The 21,859-nt window shown below is 29.4% G+C and overlaps 1 protein-coding gene across 1 annotated transcript; it reads left to right on the top strand.

The window, feature by feature from the left end:
• Positions 1-13,399: 13,399 nt before the first annotated feature.
• On the top strand, positions 13,400-21,859 carry LOC129870760 (purple acid phosphatase 3-like). Its single transcript, XM_055945620.1, has 7 exons — positions 13,400-13,726; positions 17,782-17,938; positions 19,092-19,199; positions 19,291-19,418; positions 20,033-20,161; positions 21,233-21,300; positions 21,428-21,859. Exons 1-7 carry the CDS (start codon positions 13,538-13,540, stop codon positions 21,639-21,641), a joined length of 993 nt encoding a protein of 330 aa, XP_055801595.1. The 5' UTR covers positions 13,400-13,537; the 3' UTR covers positions 21,642-21,859.

Genomic DNA, 21,859 nt, shown 5'->3' with positions numbered 1-21,859 from the left:
AATGGTTAAAGCTATGCTACCTCAACATGTTAGGATTTGAAGTTTAAATAATATTTTGAAGTATGATTTAAGAGGCCTAGTTCATGAGCATTCAAATGATTATTATCTTGCAGCCAAATCATGTCTATAGGATGTAATATTATTTCAAGCATATAGAAATCATGTAGGTAAAATATTTTGAGTTTTATTATATCCATGGGATCTAATAATATTTTCAGCATACTTTATCATATAATATTTATAAGTAGTATGATTCCAGCATATCAATTAAGTAGATATCATGTTTGCATGTCGCTATAACTATTCTTAGCAAACATTATATATAGAAATCATGCCTACAGGATTTCCATAAATATTTATCATATTGATCTAGTTTGAAATCATGCATGCAACTCTAACTAATTTTCTACATATCATATAACATAGAAATCATGTATATAGTATAGTTTTCAGGTTCTTAAACTTATGAGTCGAAATCATGTCTATAAGATTTTAGTGTTTATTTCTCATACTATCGAAATCATGGTTATAACATTTCAATAAATTTTCAGCATATCATCTCCTTCATAAATCATACCTATGGTATTTTTATAAATTTCTAGCATGTCATAAAGTAAAAATATTGTTCATATAATTTCATCAAGGTCTTTAGTTAATAAATTAAAGTTGTCAACAATGTTTTTCTTTTATCACAAGTAGAGTAAGATTGCTCTAATATATTTAATTAATTAAACTTTGCTTTTATGTCATTTTGACTTAGCATTCACACACTTAATATTTATTTTGACCTTCGCAATTTATTTGTGTTTTTCAGCATGCTAATTAATTTATGTTGAGGCTTACTTGAGATTTTACGTGATAAATGACGTCTTATTTAAATTGTTTGACGTTGTGTCTTATTAAGAAACCTACATTCCCTTTAGTCTAGACCCATCCAACCAATGAATCTAATGCCTCTTGGATATTAAGTTGGGACGCTAGACACCTTTTAAGATGCTAGTTTTTAATATTTCTTTTAGATTGCTTTAGGATTAAACTAACAAACAAATTTAGGAGGGGTAGGGGTAGATAGGCCCTTCGGAAATTATGGAAATCGACCCGAGTAGAAAATGACAAAATACTATATTTTGTCTATCGATTAATAAGTCGGGCGCTGATCCAAAGAATGTGAATACATAAATATTTTATTTTGCTTATATATTTTGCTTGGTATATATTTTGGGTAGTTTAATGTTAAAAACTAAATGTTTCCTTTTAGGTATCACTAACTCCTATTGTCTTCACTTTATTTAATTAGGCAACAATATTTATTTCTAATGTATTAGTTCTAACATTAATTATTTAGTTTAACCTAATTAAGTCCCTCAAAGAGAAGCCATTTCTATGATCGATTATTTTTATTTAAATGATTTATTATAATTATCTTGAATGTTTTAAAATTTATATTTTCTCAAAATTATTTAATACTTTGATTATTGTCAAAACACATTTCCCCAAAGTTAGTCAAATAATTTCAAATCATCGGACACCCGCATGTTAGCGGCTATTTTAAGTGCTAAAACCTTCTTAAAATAGTAATATGAACCTCGTACCTCTTTTCTCTAATTTTTAAGACTTAAATCTGTTAGAGTTTTTTAAATTAAGTTTTCTTAAATTCTTTAAAAAAATTAAGTGGCGACTTTCTCTTTTAATAAAATTGATTTTTTCTAAAAAGATAAGATTAATTTTAAACCACGTTCATTTTTCGATATAACCCTACTGAACTTATGCACATGGTCGATTTTTAAGTACCTCTATTATTTCTACGGGATACCTATTATCTCTCACTAGCAACAGGTACCATGTAACTCTATTCTCTAATGCTAGAACAAATGAAAAGAAATCATCTAGTGTCTTTTTGTCTTGGAAATTAAAATCTAAAACCTCATAATTCTCAACTCTTGAATATTAATGACTATTTTTCAAAAATAGAATTCGAATATGGCCAATAAACGTTATGTCTACGAGCTATTTCTAGCACTTCATTATCTTTTCTAGATTTCATATAAATAAAAGTATCACTGAAAAAGTTCTAACATCTCTAAAAATAATACACAAAAAATAAAGTAAAATTAAAAATCAAGGATTTACTGGTTCAAAATAGTTCAAACTTGATCCAAAAATCTCATTGACAGGTCCATGATGAAACTCTGTCCAAATAATGCTAGAAATAAACATATTTTATTCTTATGAAATTGAAATGATAATAAAATGAGACATGGGCACAATTCAATGGTAAAATTGATTTTTCAACAAAATAAACTGAAATGATAAGAAAAGGCAGAATCCATCGGTGGCCCCCTAAAGTCGGCATTAACTTTCACTTAGATACCTAAATCAGAAAATGTTCATTTTAGACACCTCAAGTAAGGTTCCGATGTGTCATTTTGACACTTTGTGCTGACTTGGCATATTGCGTGTACTGCACCCATTTTGAGCGCGTGAAGAGCGTTTTTTTTAAAATATATTTTTTAATTTTTTTTTCTTGTTTTTGTTCTTCTCCATTTTCTAGACGTTTTCCTCCATAACTTTGGACCTTGATTTTGTAATCTCATTGTTATTACCTAAATCTAGTTGTTGTTTTTCTTCCATTGTTAATTAGTAACTGATTTTTAATCTTTGTAAAATGAGACCATTCATTTTGTAGCAAGCGAAACTCCAAGTCTTTTTTGCCGTCTCTTCTAAGTTCCGCGGAAACTTCCTTTTCTTCCATTTAAGTACTAACAATTCACAGCCAACATTTACTCTCAACATTCTCAAATTCCATTTGCAATAATTAAGTTTTTTAAAAATGGGCATGATTTTCGGTAAGATCTGTGTTGAAACACCCATAGAAGCTGCAACTGATATTTTAGGTAATTAATTAATTTACTGACTAAAAAGCCCATGTTTAGTTCTTGATGATCTAGTTTTAATTAAACATCAGAAAAATTGAATTATTTTTTAAATCAAACAAGTGTAGATTCAATAGCAGCAGATCTAAAGGAGCAAAAATTAATAGTGATAGGAGAGATGGATACAGTTGCAGTGGTGAATAAATTGAAAAAAACTATTGGTAAAGTTGATATATTATCAGTGGGACCAGCTAAAGAAGAGAAGAAAGAGGGAAAAAAAAGGAAGAGGAAAAGAAAGAAGAAAAAATGAAATATTGTCAACTAATTTATGTGGACGAAATTGTAATACACGCGCTTGAGTTCAATAACAGATTATTTAAAAAGTGTCAACATTACACATCAGATCCTTATATAAGGCGTCTAAAATGAACATCTTCTAATTTAGGTGTCTAAGTGAAAGTTAGTGTTAACTTTAAGGGACCATCGGTGATTTTGCCAATAAAAAAATGACGAAAAAAATACAACTCAAATAAACTGTTAATTAATTTAATAATGTAAAAAATAAAAATAAATTGAGACTTGTCCAGTTCACGTGATGACTTCAAATAATTGGATATAATGCTACAAACATAACATGGAAAGTGCTTTTCATGTGCTACGAACTGTGTGAAAGTGAAAGGCATCATTGATAGGTGGACAAGTGAACAGTTTGTCTGGATGGACTTATCCACAAAATTCTTTAATTTTCTATGAACCATTGATTAAAATAATAATATTAGTGATTCATCCTTCTACTTCTACCTGCTACTCCCTCCACTTTGCTAGTCAAAATATTGAAAAAATAGGAATGAAAAACTTATTTTGATTTTTCATTGAGCGTATGATATAATTCTATTGATTTTGACTAATTTGGATTTATAAGGGAAAAAATTATTTTCAAAGGTAAAGTATTTGTTATCAAAGATGAAGTTAATTTTTAGTTAAGAAAATTGAAGTGTACTTATCACTCTATCACGACTTTTAATAGAAAGAACTTAAACAATGAAACTCGTCATGTTCTAGCACCATCATCGACGTTAAAATTATATAAATGAGTCAAACTTTTAGACCTCGAATACAAAGCCAAATTATAATTAACCATCGTTTGTCTTTTTAATATAAAAACAAACTTTTATGCGTGATTTCATTTTGATAGAGAAATTTTTTTCTTCAAAATTATTGCTAGAAGTAGTGCTTAAGTTTATTTGATAAAGAATGAATTGTAAATTGTTATGTCCCCCAATTAGAGTCTATTGTTTGTTGACGTGCTGCTTTAAACAAGATAAGATTCTTGAAAAGATTTTTACAGCTAACATTTTGATTTACGAAGATTTCTGGTCATAAAATTTGGGATCTCAATTTTAAATTTTGATTTGAAATCAAGTATTTATGAAATTTCTAGAGAATTTTAACTTCAATTGTAAATATCAAATTCTCCAAAAAAAAGAATTTTTTAAAAAAATTTAAATGTAAAATTTGACCTTTAAATTTATATTTTGCCCAAAAAAATTTAAAAAATCGATATTTTTAAATTTGTAAAAAAAAATAAAAAATGTTTGATGAGAATAAATTGCCTGTATTTGGAAAGATTATAATAAAAAATAGTTAGTTACTTTGTTGATATTTTGGACCAATGAATTTTAGTAAACTTATATATATTTGAAAGTTTGTAATAACGTATAATCCCAAACATTTGTTTGTAAAAAAAATGAAAATATGTGATTTATCAATGTGTCGCCTTAGAATATATCCCGATACCTTATGATTCATGGTTTATTCATTTGGTAAGATTACATAAAAGTTGAGGAAGTTTTGATAGTTTTTACAAATTATGAAAATTTTATTTTTATATAAAAAAATATAATTTAAGAAATCTAAGTTATATATCTAAATAAAATTTCAACTTCAAATTTTACAGTCACATTCACCGGCAATGACCTCGGCAACACACTTTTCCTGGAAATGACCTCGGCATCACACTCTCGCTGAAAATTAACTCGGCATCACACTCTCGCTGGAAATGACCCCGACATCGCACTCTCGCCGGAAATGACATCGGCATCACACTATCACCGAAAATGACCTCGACATCATCGATACACATCCTCATAGACCCATTTTTCTTCTTTACGAATAGAATTGGTGTACCCCAAGGCGACACACTAAGGCGAATAAACTCCTTGCTCAACAAATTCTGTAATTGCTCTTTCAACTCCTTTAACTCTGCCAGAGCCATACGATACAGAGCAATTAGAAATGGGCTTAGTGCCCGGCTCCAGATTAATAGCAAAATCAATATCTCTATCTGGAGGGACTCTTGGAAGGTCAGCATGGAATACATCTGCAAACTCCTGAACTATGGGAATAGACTCTATAGAAAGTGACTCAATACTAGTGTCCCGAATAAAGGCTAAATAAGACAAACATCCTCTATCAATCAACCTCCGAGCTCGAATGAATGAAATAACTCTAGTAGGATAAAAATCAGTGGTACCCTTCCACTCAATTCTCGGGACACTAGGCATCGCTAAGGTAATAATCTTAGCATAACAATCAAGAATCACACGATAAGAAGAGAGTCAGTCCATATCCAATATAACATCAAAATCTACCATCCCCAAGATAATCATGTCTACCCAAGTATCGTACCCAGCCAAAGAAATAAAATAGGATCGATACACTCGATCCACCACTAAGGATTCACCCACGAATTTAAAAATATATACAAACACAGACTTACGATCACATATCAAGTCAAACCCAGAACAAGACCTCGGTATGAAGGACTATTGCTGTGTTATTTTATTTTATTACAACAAGAATAAAAGATATATAAATTGCATGTGGATCCACATTATTTCCTTCAATAATGCCAGGCATACATGTTCTCTAATTACTTAATATTATATATATAGGTAGAAATATATATAGAGATGATTGTGGAATATTCATGAATTTATGAGAAAAGATAAGTAATGGAAAATCTTTGAAGATACTAAATGAGGAAACTTGCCCAAGTTGCCAATATTTAATGGCGGATATATCCTTATTCAAGAGAAATCAATTTATTTTTTTTGTTAAAAAAATTATATTATTTAAATATATCGTCTAGGTAAAGTATAAGAGAAATATTGGATAGGTCGGGGAGCAATAGCTATTTATTTTAAAAATTAGGTACGACTGAGAAAGTATTAGTTAGGTTTAAAGTGTATTTAATTATGCCATTAATTCCTAATGTAATTTTGACGACGATGGACAAACTTTAGCCAAGATGATGAATCTCTAACAGAAGTATATATTATAAGTTAACATCATAATATAACTTTCTGGAAATTTAACACAATAGAAATATACAAAAGAAGAAAGCTTTAAATCCTAGTAATGCATTATAATGTCGTGTGAGTTTAGGTCCAAAATAGATAATATCATAGTGAACTCTACTTGTGCAAGAGCATATTTTTTTTATTTTAATTTCTTTATCTTATTTTTTTAATCTGTTATTAAAAAAATATTATTTTTTTCTTTTTTAACAATTTTTTAATTTTAGTTTTCTATGTCATAACATGTTTAATAGCATATTTTGCCAAGCTAAAATCAACTTATTTGAAAAGTGTTCTTTTCAAATTAAAAGTACTTTTGTAAGAAAAAAAATAGTTTGGCTAATATATTTTTTTTTAAAAAAACACTTGTGTTGGTCCTTTTTAAAAGTGTTTCTAAGTGTGTTTTCTCAAATGCTTTTTAAAAAAGTGCTTTTGGGCAAAAAATAGTACTTTTTCAGCTTTTGAAAAATAGTTTTTATTACTCTTAAAAAAAATATTTATTTTCTCTCAAAAGATTGATTAAATGTCCCACTTTTTTAAAACAAATGCTTTTTTGAGAAAAAAATGAGTATTTTTGGCCTTTCAAAAGTTTGCTCAAACAAATTATAAGATCACAAAATTAAAAGATAATTTGATATATTATAAATATTTTTAATATAATCATAAGATTAAAAAATCTTCTCTATTTTTTAAAACTTCGTATCAATCAAATCGGATAATGAGGAGTAATTTAAAATACTTTTGAACGGGGGAATACGTCATATAATTTGAATGTATGAAAGGATATAGAAAATGATTTATATCAAAAATATTTGGGACTCTATGGCCAAACGTCAGTAAAGTGTTTTGTACTTTGAGTCGGTATTGATACGATGCGGGACTGATTTGTCAATCGTAACAAAGAAGTCACGAGTCATAACTCACTCTTCACACAATAAATTCACTTTGAAATTGGCTTATTCGATCGAACAATCATCAGAATGTGTATCAAATATATAGCTAAAGACTAAGCATATTCTAAAATAATATTCTTATAATAAAAGTCATTATAGTGTACTATTTGAATTAGTTCACTCTGACGTAGCTCAAAAGTGCGGGGTGTAACTTCTACTCAAGTAGCTCAAGTATGTAAAACTCTCTAATCAGGTTGATTAACCTTTATAATTCTAGTTTAATAATCGATACATTCTTAATGTTGCACAGGCAGTAAAAAGAGAAACCTCAGAGCTCTTTAGATTTGGCCTCTTGACTATCTTGAGATGTGCTAAGAATCCAGCAAGCTACTTCGCGATGGTATCATTTACCATACTCTGAATTCGTCTACGATAAATATTAATTGGTACTCTTGTAAAAATGATAACAGTTACTATATATCACTTAAATTCTTGTTGAATAATGTTGGATAATGCAAACATCTTGCCTATGATAAGGTCCAGGTGATGGGCTTAGTTGGAGTCTTGGTTGAACATAGCACAAACTTTGATGAGCTTGGCTAAGATTAAAGTTGTGTCTTGATATCAACAATAAATTTTGGTATGATGGTAAGGTTTTAATCCTAAAAAGTGGTATCAGAGCCAAGGTAATGAATTCCATTATGACGAACAACATGCTGCATGTGGCAGATGTTGGCAGGGGAGGGGGGATTGGTGGGTAACGCCAATATCCTGCCAATGGCAAAGTACAGATTGAAGTAGTTCATGAATCTGGAGTACTTATTAGTGTATCTAATTTAAATGCATGTTTCTTTCCATATCTATAAAGATAATCTTTTCTCATTTAACTCTATATTGTGTTAAACTTGGTAAAACCATTCTTGACTTTAAACTTGTACACATTCAAAACTATTTTTACTTTTTTACATTCAGCAATTGCATAAGGCTATGAAGGGCTTGGGAACGAACAATGCAGCTCTTATTAGAATAATAGTAACACGAGCTGAGATCGATATGCAGTATATAAAAGCAGAATATCGAAAGAAATACAAGATGTGTCTAAACGATGCTGTTTTTTTCGAGACTTCTGGCAATTATCAGACCTTCCTTCTATCTCTTCTGGGGCCAAATTACTAGCACGCGAAGATGTCATAGATGGAAACGAGTGTATTATAATTGGTACTATAACTGTTGCCTTTGTGGAGTTCAGTTTTGTTACAAAAATCCATGTCTAAAGCTGGGGAATTGCTATTTGCAATTTTGATCAAGTTAATTTGATATGATGGTATAAATTTTGTTTATTTGTTGTATCAAATGCATATATCCTTCTGAACATAAAAGGAAAGAAAAGGTAGTACACTTCTTGTTCATTTGCATAAATAGACATGTCTTAGGTGAGATGGAAGGTCACAAAAGTGGCTCATGAAAATAATGATCAACTTAAATTTGAGTTGGTTTTTTATCCATTCATTAATTATTCTTGAAAAACTTACCTCGAAAGGCAAATACGTGATATGTATTTATTATACACAATTATAGTTTGAAAGAATTACAATTCATAGCTATAGTTAGGGTTTTATAGCAAATTTTTGTCTTCTCTCTCCCTCCCTCGCCTCTCTTTATGCACTCTCACTCGCCTCTCTCCTCTTTTTGTCCTCTCTCGCGTCTCTCTCTCTCAACAACATAAATATAAATGGTAGTATTTAATGATATAAATAAAAATGGTAACATAAATACACATGGTAACACATAACTACAATACACAAGGCAACAGATGAATACGAATATATTTTGCTACGAATTACAACATTGATACAATTGTATTTGGATACAAATTGTATTAGTTAATATACTTGATACAATTGATTTGCATCAACGAATTGAATACAATAGTCTTTAATTTGATACAATTGTATTTATAGACAGAAATCAATTGTACCAATTGTGTTCGTGATACAAATATTGATCAGATATACAAATCAATTGTATCTCTTCCGCCTCTCTCGATCTCGCTTGCCTTTAGTAGCTAGTGTTTGAATACAAATCAATTATATCAATTGTATTCGTGATACAATTATCGATCAGATATACAAACCAAATGCATCTCTCTTATCTTTCTCCCAGATCTCGCTCCCCTCTCTCCTCCTTCTAACATGTAGCTACAAATCATAATTAAACAAATTATAGCTATAAATCTCTAATTAATCATAAATTATAGTCATTTGGAAAGTTTCTCTTTATAATTTTAGTCCATTTCAGCCCATAAAAAAGTTGGGTTGATATATACAAGTTTTTGCATGGACTACACTATTTCGTGGTGGACTTTAGTTTTGTCCTTCAAATTCTTCTTCTTTAATTTTACCCCTTTTGCTCATTTAATGAAAAAATTATTGGGTCAAAGTACCCTTTATTATGACCTAATTTCGCTAGGCTAATTTTTTTGTTTAGCAAATGTATGTCTTGGGACATAAGTTTTGTAGTATTCTGATTCAGTGGCAAGGGTTTTAAAGAACTCTTGTCTTGAGGCATAACTTCTACAGTGAACTTATTTCCTATGGGATAACTTATGCCATTAAACTTATGTATAGGGCATAACTTGTGCCACTGAACTTATGTCTTGGGGCATAACCTGAGCTATTAAACTTATGTCTTAGTGCATAACTTGTGCCTTGAGCTTAATTTCTTTTGCCTTGATCAAGTATAACTTGTGTTATTGCACTTATGCTTTGAACATAATTTATTTTGCCTTGGGGCAACTTGTGCTACCGAACTTATGCACTGAGTCGATTTTTAAGTACCTCGATTATTTCTACGGGATACCTACCATCTCTCACTAGCAACAGGTACCATGTAACTCTATCCTCTAAGGCTATAACAAATGAAAAGAAATCATCTAGTGTCTTTTTGTCTTGGGAATTAGAATCTGAAACCTCATGATTCTCAACTCTTGAATATTAATGACTATTTTTCAAAAATAGAATTCGAATATGGCCAATAAACATTATTTCTACAAGCTATTTCTAGCACTTCATTATCTTTTCTAGATTTCATATAAATAAAAGTATCACTGAAAAAGTTCTAACATCTTTAAAAATAATACACAAAAAATAAAATAAAATAAAAAATCAAGATTTACTGGTTCAAAATAGTTCAAACTTGATCCAAAAATCTCATTGACAGGTCCATGATAAAACTATTTGTCCAAGGGAGATAATAATGCTAGAAATAAACATTTTATTCTTATGAAATTGAAATGATAATAAAATGAGACATGGGCACAATTCAATGATGAAATTGATTTTTCAACTAAATAAACTGAAATGATAAGAAAATGACGACAAAAATACAACTGAAACAAACTGTTAATTAATTTAATAATGTAAAAAATAAAAATAAATTGAGACTTGTCCAGTTCACATGATGACTTCAAATAATTGGATATAATGCTACAAACATAACATGGTTTGTCTGGATTGACTTATCCACAAAATTCTTCAATTTTCTATGAACCATTGATTAAAATAATAATATTAGTGATTCATCCTTCTACTTCTACCTGCTACTCCCTCCACTTTGCTAGTCAAAATGTTAGAAAAAATAGGAATGAAAAACTTATTTTTGTTAAAGACCAAATGGACTAATGGATTGTCCACTTAAAATATTTGTGGATTGTCCACTTGAAATATTTGTGGATTGTCCATTTAAAATATTTGTGTGGATTGTCCACTCGAAATATTTATTTAATTTAAATGGTATTTTACTTCATCTTTTTTTGGCTATAACTAAGCCATCATTTGCAATGTAAGAAATACACAAAAATAGAAGAAAATTTTTTCTACTATCTCTATATTACTACTTTCTCTATATTCTCTTGTTTTTCTTCCTTTATAAAATTGTCAAGTTCGTTAATTTATAACACGTTATCAGCACGAAGCTCCAATTTTTCAGAAAATTAACTTCTATATCAGGTATATCTAGTAAAGAAATTTAATTTTTAAGTTGTCTTTGTTACTTTCAAATTAATTTTCATCATGTCAAACTTGTCAAAATTGGAATTTGTGGCACTTGATATTTCTGGCAAGAATTATTTTTCATGGGTACTTGATGCTGAAATCCACCTTACCGCTAAGGGTCTTGGTGATGCTATACAGGATAAAGCAAAGGCTATGATTTTCCTTCGTCATCATCTAGATGAAAGCCTGAAAATGGAATACTTGACAGTGAAAGATCCACTTGAATTGTGAAAAGACTTAAAAGGGAGGTATGACCACCTTAGGGCAATGGTATTTCCAAGGGCTCGTTATGAGTGGATGCATTTACGGTTTTAAGATTTTAAAACTGTAATTGAGTATAATTCTGCTGTATTTAGAATAACTTTCCAATTAAAATTATGTGGGGAAACTATAAATGATGAGGACATGTTAGAAAAGACACTAACTACTTTTCATGCCTCTAATGTAATATTACAGCAGCAATACTATGAAAAGAGTTTTAAAAAATATTCTGAATTGAACTCATTCTTTCTGGTGGCTGAGCAACATAATGCCCTTTTAATGAAAAATCATGAAGCCTGTCCCACTGGAACTGCTCCATTACCAGAGGTAGATATGGTAAAATCAGGGTCACATTTTTATGATAATTGTATATTGTTTATTACATTATGCTAATTGATGTTTAATTTCATGTTTTTCAGTATGTTGTCATTTTTATGTACTTTGAATTATTGTGTTTTTACGTTTATGTATTTGAAAAAAAAAATCAGGGCCACATTTTTATGATAATTGTATATTGTTTATTACATTATGTTATTTTACAATGTTGTAATTAATTACTATTAGTGTGCTATTATTTAATCTTAATATCATATTGTTACTAAAAATAATATTCGCCTTATTTAATGTCATTATACTAATTATTTATCCTTGTTGATGTTTTAGACATTAATAATATATAATGATTGTATTATTTTTGCCAATAAACAAATTATCTATACATGATGAATAATATTATATTAATCTTTTATAATTTTATTTATTTTATAATCTTTTATCATTTGGCATGATCGGTTGGGCCATCTCGGTTATAATGTGATGCATAGAATTATTGAGAATTCACATGGACACACTTTGAAGAATCAGAAAATTCTTCAATCAAAGGAATTCTCTTGTGTTACTTGTTCCCAAGGAAAACTGATTATCAAACCATCAACAACTAAGATTGGGATTGAATCCCCTGCGTTTCTGGAACGTATACAGGGTGGTATATTTGGGCCAATTCACCCTTTATGTGGACCATTTAAATATTATATGGTCTTGATAGATGCATCTACAAGATTTGAATGTATGAAAGGATATAGAAAATGATTTATATCAAAAATATTTGGGACTCTATGGCCAAACGTTAGTAAAGTGTTTTGTAATTTAAGTCGGTATCGATACGATGCAGGGCTAATTTGCCAATCGTAACAAAGAGGCCACGAGTCATAACTCACTCTTCACACAATAAATTTGCTTTGAAATTGACTTATTCGATCGAACAATCATCAGAATGTGTATCAAATATATAGCTAAAGACTAAGCATATTCTAAAATAATATTCTTATAATAAAAGTCATTATAGTGTATTATTTGAATTAGTTCACTCTGACGTAGGAGGGCTGCCCCTACTCTTTCTTTATCTCGTTCATTCTCGAAAAGGATAGTGGCGTTCGATGTATAAACTCTTTTAAGACATTTATTTTGTTTGATTTCAGAATGTTGGTTTCTGTACTTATTAACAATAAAATTTCAACATAGTTAGGGTGTGTTTGATACGAAAGAAAACATTTTTTAAAGGAAAATATGATTTTATTTATCTATTTATTTATTGGTGTTTGATAAGTAAGTAAAAAAATATTTATTGGTGTTTGTTAGTAAACCACTTTGTGTGCATTGGGTAAATCCTCACTGTGTAATAGCCTGTAAATCACACATGAAATATAAACTGCACTAGGAGGGATCAATCACAGATCATCGGTGTGAATAACTATTATCCAAACCAACTGAGCCCTAACTTAAACTCTTTAAAAGTTATTTAATTTTAAATTATCATTTACCCTTAACATAATTAATATCTAAAACTAAATTTAGATCATAATTTTTTTTTTTAGTATATTACATAGAGATAAAAGGAGTAGTACAAACTTTAGCTACACATCATAATCAAACACATTTCACTATTTCAAGTAGGAAACTTCCTATTCCCCTTTCTAATATCTCCTCATTTATAGAATAATCCTACCCCACGCCAACCCTACCCCCACCACCCCCTCTATAAAACAACCATATAAATCTCTCCATTTTCTTCACCAATTTAATTTCAACCCTAATATATTATGGCTTCCAAGTTTTTTCAAAAACTCAACATTTTCATTACTTTCTTGTTGTTGTTACTATTTCCGGCAGCCATTGCTGAGCTTCACCGGTTGGAACATCCGGCGTCGACCGGCGGCTTGCTTAGCTTTTTAGTCATCGGAGATTGGGGAAGGAGAGGAACCTTTAACCAATCTCAAATTGCTCAACAAGTAAATACTAAATTTATTTATTTTTGGATGTCATGTTTTCTTGTAGTAATATTTTTTTTGAAAAAAGTGTTTTTCTTACTCATTCGTTGTTTCAATTTGACTGTCGTTTTTTTTTTCTTTTTAGCATCTTTTAAAAATGAATATCGTTTTTTTAGTTATAACTCTTTACAGCACATGATTAATACTTTTTACTATTTATCTTTAGTTTAGTTAAAACTTCAAAATTCAATTCTTTTTAACTCTTTTAAATTTCACATCAGATCAATACAAATAAATAATTTTTTTTAAAAAAGTGAGTATTTTTTAAAGTAAATAAAAACTATATTTTTTTTACATATTATCTAGGCAAACATTTGAACACCCTTTTATAAAAATCATCTTTTACAATAATATTTTACTTTAATGACCCCTGTTATGTTATAATAGCATTTTGTTGTAGAAATCAAAAGATATTTCCATAATTAACATTATTATAGAAAAAAATGATTTGCAACTAGTTGATGATATGGTAGATGTGAACCAATAATAAATAAAATTACTCCTTATGAAGGTTGGATTTATGATAAAGTCTAATTGAGTAACTAGGAAAAATAATGTTTTTTTTTCATTATTTTATTTTGGATAGATATTCACATTTCATGCTGATATTTAGTTGGGGTGGCTTTTTGCTTAATTTTGCTCATTGAATTCCACCAGAAAGACTTGAAGCTTTTGGCTTTTTGCTAAATTTTGAAGTTGTTATAAACTTAGAAAGTTGTTCTTTCCATTCTTAGAAGTACTTCTTCTCAGGTTCAGGCTGCATATTTTCTGTTCTCTCTCTTTCTCCTCCTCCTCTTCTTCTTCTTTTTTCTTGTCTTTTACTTATTTTTTGAGTACATCTGGATCTGTTTAGATCTGATCTAGATCTATTAATTTTCGGCGATATTCAGTGGTTTTTTAAAATCTGGTATGAACAGTATTTTCCGGTGTGAACAGTATTTTCCGGTGTGAACAGTATTTTCAGCCAATTGAAAGAATATTATATTAATCTAACAAAGAATAATATGTAATGGGTTCTATTTAATCCACTTATATATTGCCACCTAACTAATCGATTAAAGTAGCTGTAATTATTTCATTGAATGTCCCTCAAAAGACAAGCTAATTGGTTATCTAGTGCATGTCGGGTCACATAATTGTCTTTACTTTATTTTATTCTATTCAAATTATTTGATTCGTTTTATATTACTTAATTCTATTGACCAGATACATTTCTTAAAAGAGAAAAGATAAAAAGAAAAGTTATAATCAAATTTTCCTAGTGATTGTTTTTTCTTTTGATAAATAAAGATAATATTATTATAAAATAAATTAATTTAGCAAATTAATAAGAAGGAGATATAATAAGAGAAAGAGAGAAAAAAGAATTTAGTATATGTGTGTTGTGCATTTAATTGCATAATAGCAATGACTATTTATAGCCATTGCAAATGAAGAAAAAATAGCAAGTTGAAAAATATATGGGGGACAAATGCTGGTGGGGGAAAAGTAAAGGAAAAAAGGGGAAGGGAAAAGTGACATCCACATCTCAATTTTATATTACTCTCTCTTGGATTTTCATAAAAAAAAAAAAAAATTCCAGTGAAAGAACAAATATATATAGTTATTCTAAACATCCATAGATGTTGTGCTTCGTTAAAACCTTACTAGAAAAAATTCAGTGGGAAAAAGCTTAGTGAAGGAAAAAGAGTACACACATCTGGTAATATGCCTTGAGTGCTGCCTCATTAAAAATCTTACTAGGAAAATCAGTAGGATAAAACCATGGTTAAGGAAAAAAGAGTATAACACATATTTTACTCCCTCTGATGAAAACTTCATTTGATATTTTAGAGATGACGCATTCCAATATTATACCTTAATTTCTCAAAAGTTGATGTTGGTAATGCTTTTGTGAATAAATCTGTAAGATTATCACTCAAAAGAACTTGTTGTACATTAATATCACCATTCTTCTGGAGATCATGAGTGATGAATAATTTTGGTGAAATATGTTTCGTTCTGTCTCCTTTTATGAAGCAATCTTTCAATTGAACTATGCACGTGGTATTGTCTTCGAATATAACTGTGAGTATTTTGACATCATTTTCTAAGTTGCATATTATACCACATACGTCCTGATTGTTTCAGACCATATAATGATCTTTGCAATTTCATTGACTACATCTCCCAATACTTAGTACATGCTTTAGGCAATTTTAATCCTTTTGAGATTTTTATGTAAATTTCATTATCAAGTGAACCATAAAGGTAAGCTGTAACTACATCCATTAAATGTATTTCAAGATTTGTATAGCTAAACTAATGAGATATCGAAAAGTTATTCCATCCATAACAGGTGAATATGTTTCTCCATAGTTGACCCAGGTCTTTGAGAGAATTCTTGTGCAACAAGGCGTGCCTTATATTTTACAATTTCATTTCTCTCATTTCATTTTCGCACAAAAACCCATTTATAGCCAACTGGATTTATACCTTCAGGGGTTTGGACTACAGGTCCAAAAACCTCACGTTTAGCAAGTGAGTCTAATTCTGATTGAATTGCCTTTTGTCATTCTGGCCAATCACATCTACGTCGATATTTTTCGACGGATTTGGGCTTAAGACTTTCACTATTTTGCATGAGGTTAAATGCAACATTATATACAAAAATATTATCCACCGTAATTTTTGATCGATCTAAATTTATCTCATCATCGTAGAACTTATTGAAAGTTCTTCATTTACTTGAGTCTCGAGTTCACTTATTTCTTCAGAAATATCAGGATTACTCAAATCTTGACTTTCTTCATGAGGTTCTTTTGTAGTATCATCTTTATTAATCCTCATGCTTCTCTTTCTAGGATTTTTATCCTTTGAACCCAATGGTATACCACGCTTCAGCCTTATTTGAGATTTAGAAGCTATGATATTAGTACATGGTCCATTTGGGACATCAATCCGGATAAGCTGCACTGTAGGAATATATGACATAGTTATCCGTTTCAAATCAGTAAATGCATCTGGCATTTGGTTTGCTATTTTCTATAAATAGATGATCTTCTGGACCTCCTGCTCAAATGTGCGGGTACGTGGATCAAAATGAGATAGTGATAAAAATTTTCACGCAATTTCTCTTTCGGGTTCTTTTTTCTCTTCCCCTAATTGCGAGAAAGTTGTTTCATCAAACCGATAATCTGCAAATCAAGCAGTAAATAAGTCTCCTGTCAACGGTTCAAGGTAGCGAATTATGAAGGGTGAGTCAAACCCAACATATATGCCCAACCTTTGTTGAGGGCCCATCTTTGTACGTTGTGGTGGTGCTACAAGCATGTATACTGCACAACCAAAAATTCGCAGATGGGCTATATTTGGCTCATGACCAAATACTAATTTTGATGGAGAGTATTTATTATAATTTATCGATCTGAGACGTACAAGTGCTGCTGCATGTAAGATAGCATGACCCCAAACAGTAATTGGTAATTTTATTTTCATTAGTAGGGGTCGTGCTATTAATTGTAGGCGCTTAATAAATGACTCTGCAAGGCCATTTTGAGTATGAACATGAGTAACAAAATGTTCAATTTTTATCCAAATTGATAAGCAATAATCATCAAAAGCTTGGTATGTAAATTCTCCAGTATTATCAAGGCGAATAGCCTTAATTGGATAATCTGGAAATTGCGCCCTTAATCTTATTATTTGTGCTAACAACTTCGCAAATGACAGGTTACGAGATGATAACAGACACACATAAGACTATCTTGATGATGCATCTATTAGGACTATAAAATATCTAAACAATTCATTAGGTGGATGAATAAGTCTACATATATCTTCATGTATACGCTCTAAAAAGTCAGGAAATTCGATGCAACCTTCAGTAGCAGTCTTTTCAACTTAATAAAAGAATTCCTACTTTATCTGCTTCCACTTTTTTAGATACAGACAAAGAGCATAATACCTGCCAAAACTCAAAGATATATATTAGTATTTCTTAAAGTTTTTTTTTTGATGTGTTGAATTTATTGTAGATGGGAATAATTGGAGAGAAATTAAATATAGAATTTGTTGTGTCAACTGGAGACAATTTCTATGATGATGGATTGAATGGTGTGGATGATCCAGCTTTTGAGGAATCTTTTACCAATATTTACACAGCTCCAAGCTTACAAAAACCATGGTATAATGGTGAGTTTATATATTTATTTCCTTTCACTTTTTTTCTTTTAACCAAAAAAAACAACAACTAATCTTTCGTCCCGTTTCTTTTTAATTATCGTTTTAGTGATTTTTTTTTATGTATCTTGATCATTATATTATATTATTTTATTTTAGTTTTTGTTCTATTACAATTTGTTGTTGTTTTTTATTCTGTTATTTCTTTCGTCGAATTGTTTTGGACTGTTTTTTTCTTGAGCCAAGGGTCTACCAGAAACAACCTCTCTACTTTTGAGGTAGGCGTAAGATTTGCATACATTCTTTCCTTCTCAGACCTATTTCATACGATCACACTGAGTATGTTGTTTAATTTTTTATTATATCTATTAAGAAAATAACAAATATAAATACAACTTGTTTAATTATCTTATTTAATAAAAGTAATCGATTTTTTTTTCTTCCTCTTAAATAACATAATGTGCAATTAAGGATATAATTGGAAATAAGTTCAAAAACAACTTACGCAATATAATCTCATAAATGGGATATGAAAAAAAAGCAAAATGCATTAGTAATGATTTCACCTTCTTTATAATTGCACTTATGAAATTATATTGGGTATATTATTATTGTATTTTGGGAAATCATGCATGACACTGGTTATGTTATTGAAAATAAGTGTCAACTTTAGTTTTAAAATTTTGAAATAATAACTCTTTTGGGACAATTGTTTAGAGTTAAAATGACAGTTAATTTGCAAAGAACGAATATAAAAAAGTTTTTTTTTAGCAATTTCATAATTTTAATTTTTTCACTTGATCCCCAAACCCTACGATGTGGGATTTCACTGGGTTGTTGTTGTTGTTGTAATTTTTTCACTTGCTATATCTTTAATTTAAGACCATAACATTTAAAAATAATGTTTTTTATTCTTAAATTTCATTTCAAATTAAAATATGACAAAAACTAAATTGAAATGAAGAAAGTATATGTAAACAAACGGACTTAAACAAATAGTTTGTGGATATTTGTTTACACATAAAAGGCGGAAAATTGGAGACCCTCGTATTTATTCTAATTTGAATCTCAATCTCCCTATCGGACTAAGGATTTTATTTCGACACCTCAACTCGATCAAAACAAATATTTTAAACTCTTTTGTGGTGTATATTTTTATTTGTAGTTTTGGGGAACCATGACTACAGAGGTGATGCTTTAGCACAATTAAGTCCCGCTCTTAAGCAAAAGGATAACAGGTGGATTTGTTTAAGGTCTTATATTGTTAATACAGGTAACAAATTAAATTAATCTTAATTATGAAATTTAAATTATTAGGTTAATTTTTAAAAAAAATTCACTAATATTTACACATTATTTTGCAGATGTGGCAGAATTTTTCTTTATAGATACAACTCCTTTCCAAGATATGTATTTCACAACTCCTAAAGATCATACTTATGATTGGAGAGATGTTTTGCCTCGAAAAAATTATCTTTCTCATGTTTTGAAGGTAAAATTAATTTTGGGTTGATTTCATGTATAGTTATTATATATATTTTTTTATTATATTAAAAGTTACCAAATTACTTTTTATAACAAATATCATTAACTAACTCAATATAATTGAAAGTCACTAAACTATCTTTTCTAACAAGAAAACTTTATATCTAAGTTTCACATAAAATAACTAAACAATTTTTTTTTTTGGTTTTCAGCTAAAAAAAATACTCAATTTTGTTTGAGAATTATATAAAATGTTTCTTGCATTTTCTCTTAATTGGTTTCTTCATTCGATTTGAAACATGCATCTCACATGATTTGTCATGTAGGCTGCCAATATCTATTTGTATAACTTTATGATAGTCTAAGTGTTTATATTAGTGCATTCCTAAAGTTGAAAGGCATATATGTCAGCTGAAAAAAATAAGTAAAAAGATACATTTATATATTATGTCTTTAGGTTATAAAAAATAGTTTAATGAGTGTTTTGATACTTAGATAAAGTTAAATGACATATTTCATCACAATTTTATTTTTTAATTTTATGTCATTTTTAGGAGTGACTTTCATTTTTATACATTAAATTAACTGTAATGTATTAACATTAACCTTGTTATTAAATAGGATTTGGACTCAGCATTAAGAGAATCAAGTGCAAAATGGAAGATAGTGGTTGGTCACCACACCATTAAAAGTGCTGGACACCATGGCAACTCTGAGGAGCTTGGAGTACACCTTCTTCCCATTTTACAGGTAAAATGGAACCGTAATGTCTGTGTTAGCTTGCACGTATTTTAACTAATTTCACATATATATATAATACGTGAATTTTTATAAGTAGTTATTCTTATGAAACATTGACTACTCTATTTGACATATTTAAAGTAACCACATATAGCTAGGGCTGTACAGGACAAACCGATAAACCGTACCAAACCGACAAACCGAACCAAATCGGAAAAAAAACCCGACTAGTGGTTTGGTTTGACTTGGTTTGGTGTTTGGAAAAAAAACCCGACCATTATAGGGTTGGTTTGGTTTTAACTAAAAAAAGTCAAACCGAACCCAAATCGACCCGATTATAGATATACTATTTTTAAATTATGTTATACATAAAAATATTTATTAAAATATAATTTATAAATATTTTTTAAAATTTTTTCATAATTTTTGTTTTCTTTCTTACATTTAAATTTGGACTTGAGAAGCCCATCTAAATAATATACAAAAAAAGCCCATCTTATAAAGTTATATTATAAAGTTAAAACTCCAAACAGTGTTCTGCGTCCATCTTATATGTTGATATTTTGTACTAGAATTCTTTTTAAGAAACACTGCTCTGTGCTTTTTATAAGATACTATAAAAAACCCGAAAAACCTGAAAAAAAACTGAAAAACCCAAAAAACCCGAAAAACTCGAGAAAAATTGATATCGAAAAACCCGACTTTTATTAGTTTGGTTTGGTTTGTAAAAAATCCAAACCAACCCGATCCATGTACACCCCTACATATAGCTATGAATTTCATTGTTAATTTGTCGCTAAATTTCTCTTAGCTTAGTGATTGTTTTGATGATTTATCTCTAAACCATCGCTAAATAGAATTAGCAATGAATTTTGTTGTTTAGCTATTAAGTTTGTTGGTCACTAATTTTTTTATTTATTTAGAATCTTTTTTCAGTACTCAAAATTAATTATAGTTAGAGAATTTGGAGTATTCCTTTTTCTTATTAATGATATTAAATGAGAAAGGTTTATCTTGTAATTTTTTATTATAATATTGTTTTTAATACTTTCCCCTCTTTTTTCTTTTTCATTTTTTTAGGCAAACAATGTTGACTTTTACATAAATGGACATGATCATTGCTTGGAGCATATCAGCAGTTCAGATAGGTAATTAAATATTACACACAACTAAAACTAAAAAAAATGGGTTCAATTTTATTTTTTATTTTTTTAAAAAATAGTTTTGATGATTATATTATTCTGGTTATAGTTTTTTTTTTTCTAATTTTTTCAGTCCACTACAATTCTTGACAAGTGGTGGTGGTTCAAAATCATGGAGGGGTGATATGAATTGGTGGAATCCAAATGAAATGAAATTTTATTATGATGGACAAGGCTTTATGGCTATGCAAATTACTCAAACACAAGTTTTGATACAATTCTTTGACATTTTTGGCAACATTTTGCATAAATGGAGTGCCTCAAAAAACCTCTTTTCCATTATGTAAAACACCTCAAAAAATATGTTGAACAAAAAATAATAATTATGGATTTAATTTGCTTCTAATAAATATTATTCTAGCTAATCATTGATGTAATTGAAAAATAGTGTAGATTTTTGCCCATAAGTAATTAACTTTCTTCTAGTTGTCTAATTTAATTTTAATGGGCGGATGTATTGTATTGTACTGTACCCAATATCTTCTATTGAAATATTTATTTATAA

Source organism: Solanum dulcamara, chromosome 10 (assembly GCF_947179165.1).
Source record: "Solanum dulcamara chromosome 10, daSolDulc1.2, whole genome shotgun sequence".
NCBI classification, from domain to species: domain Eukaryota; kingdom Viridiplantae; phylum Streptophyta; class Magnoliopsida; order Solanales; family Solanaceae; genus Solanum; species Solanum dulcamara.
The sequence above is the reverse complement of the archived record's forward strand: the minus strand, read 5'-3'. Positions and strand labels throughout refer to the sequence as shown.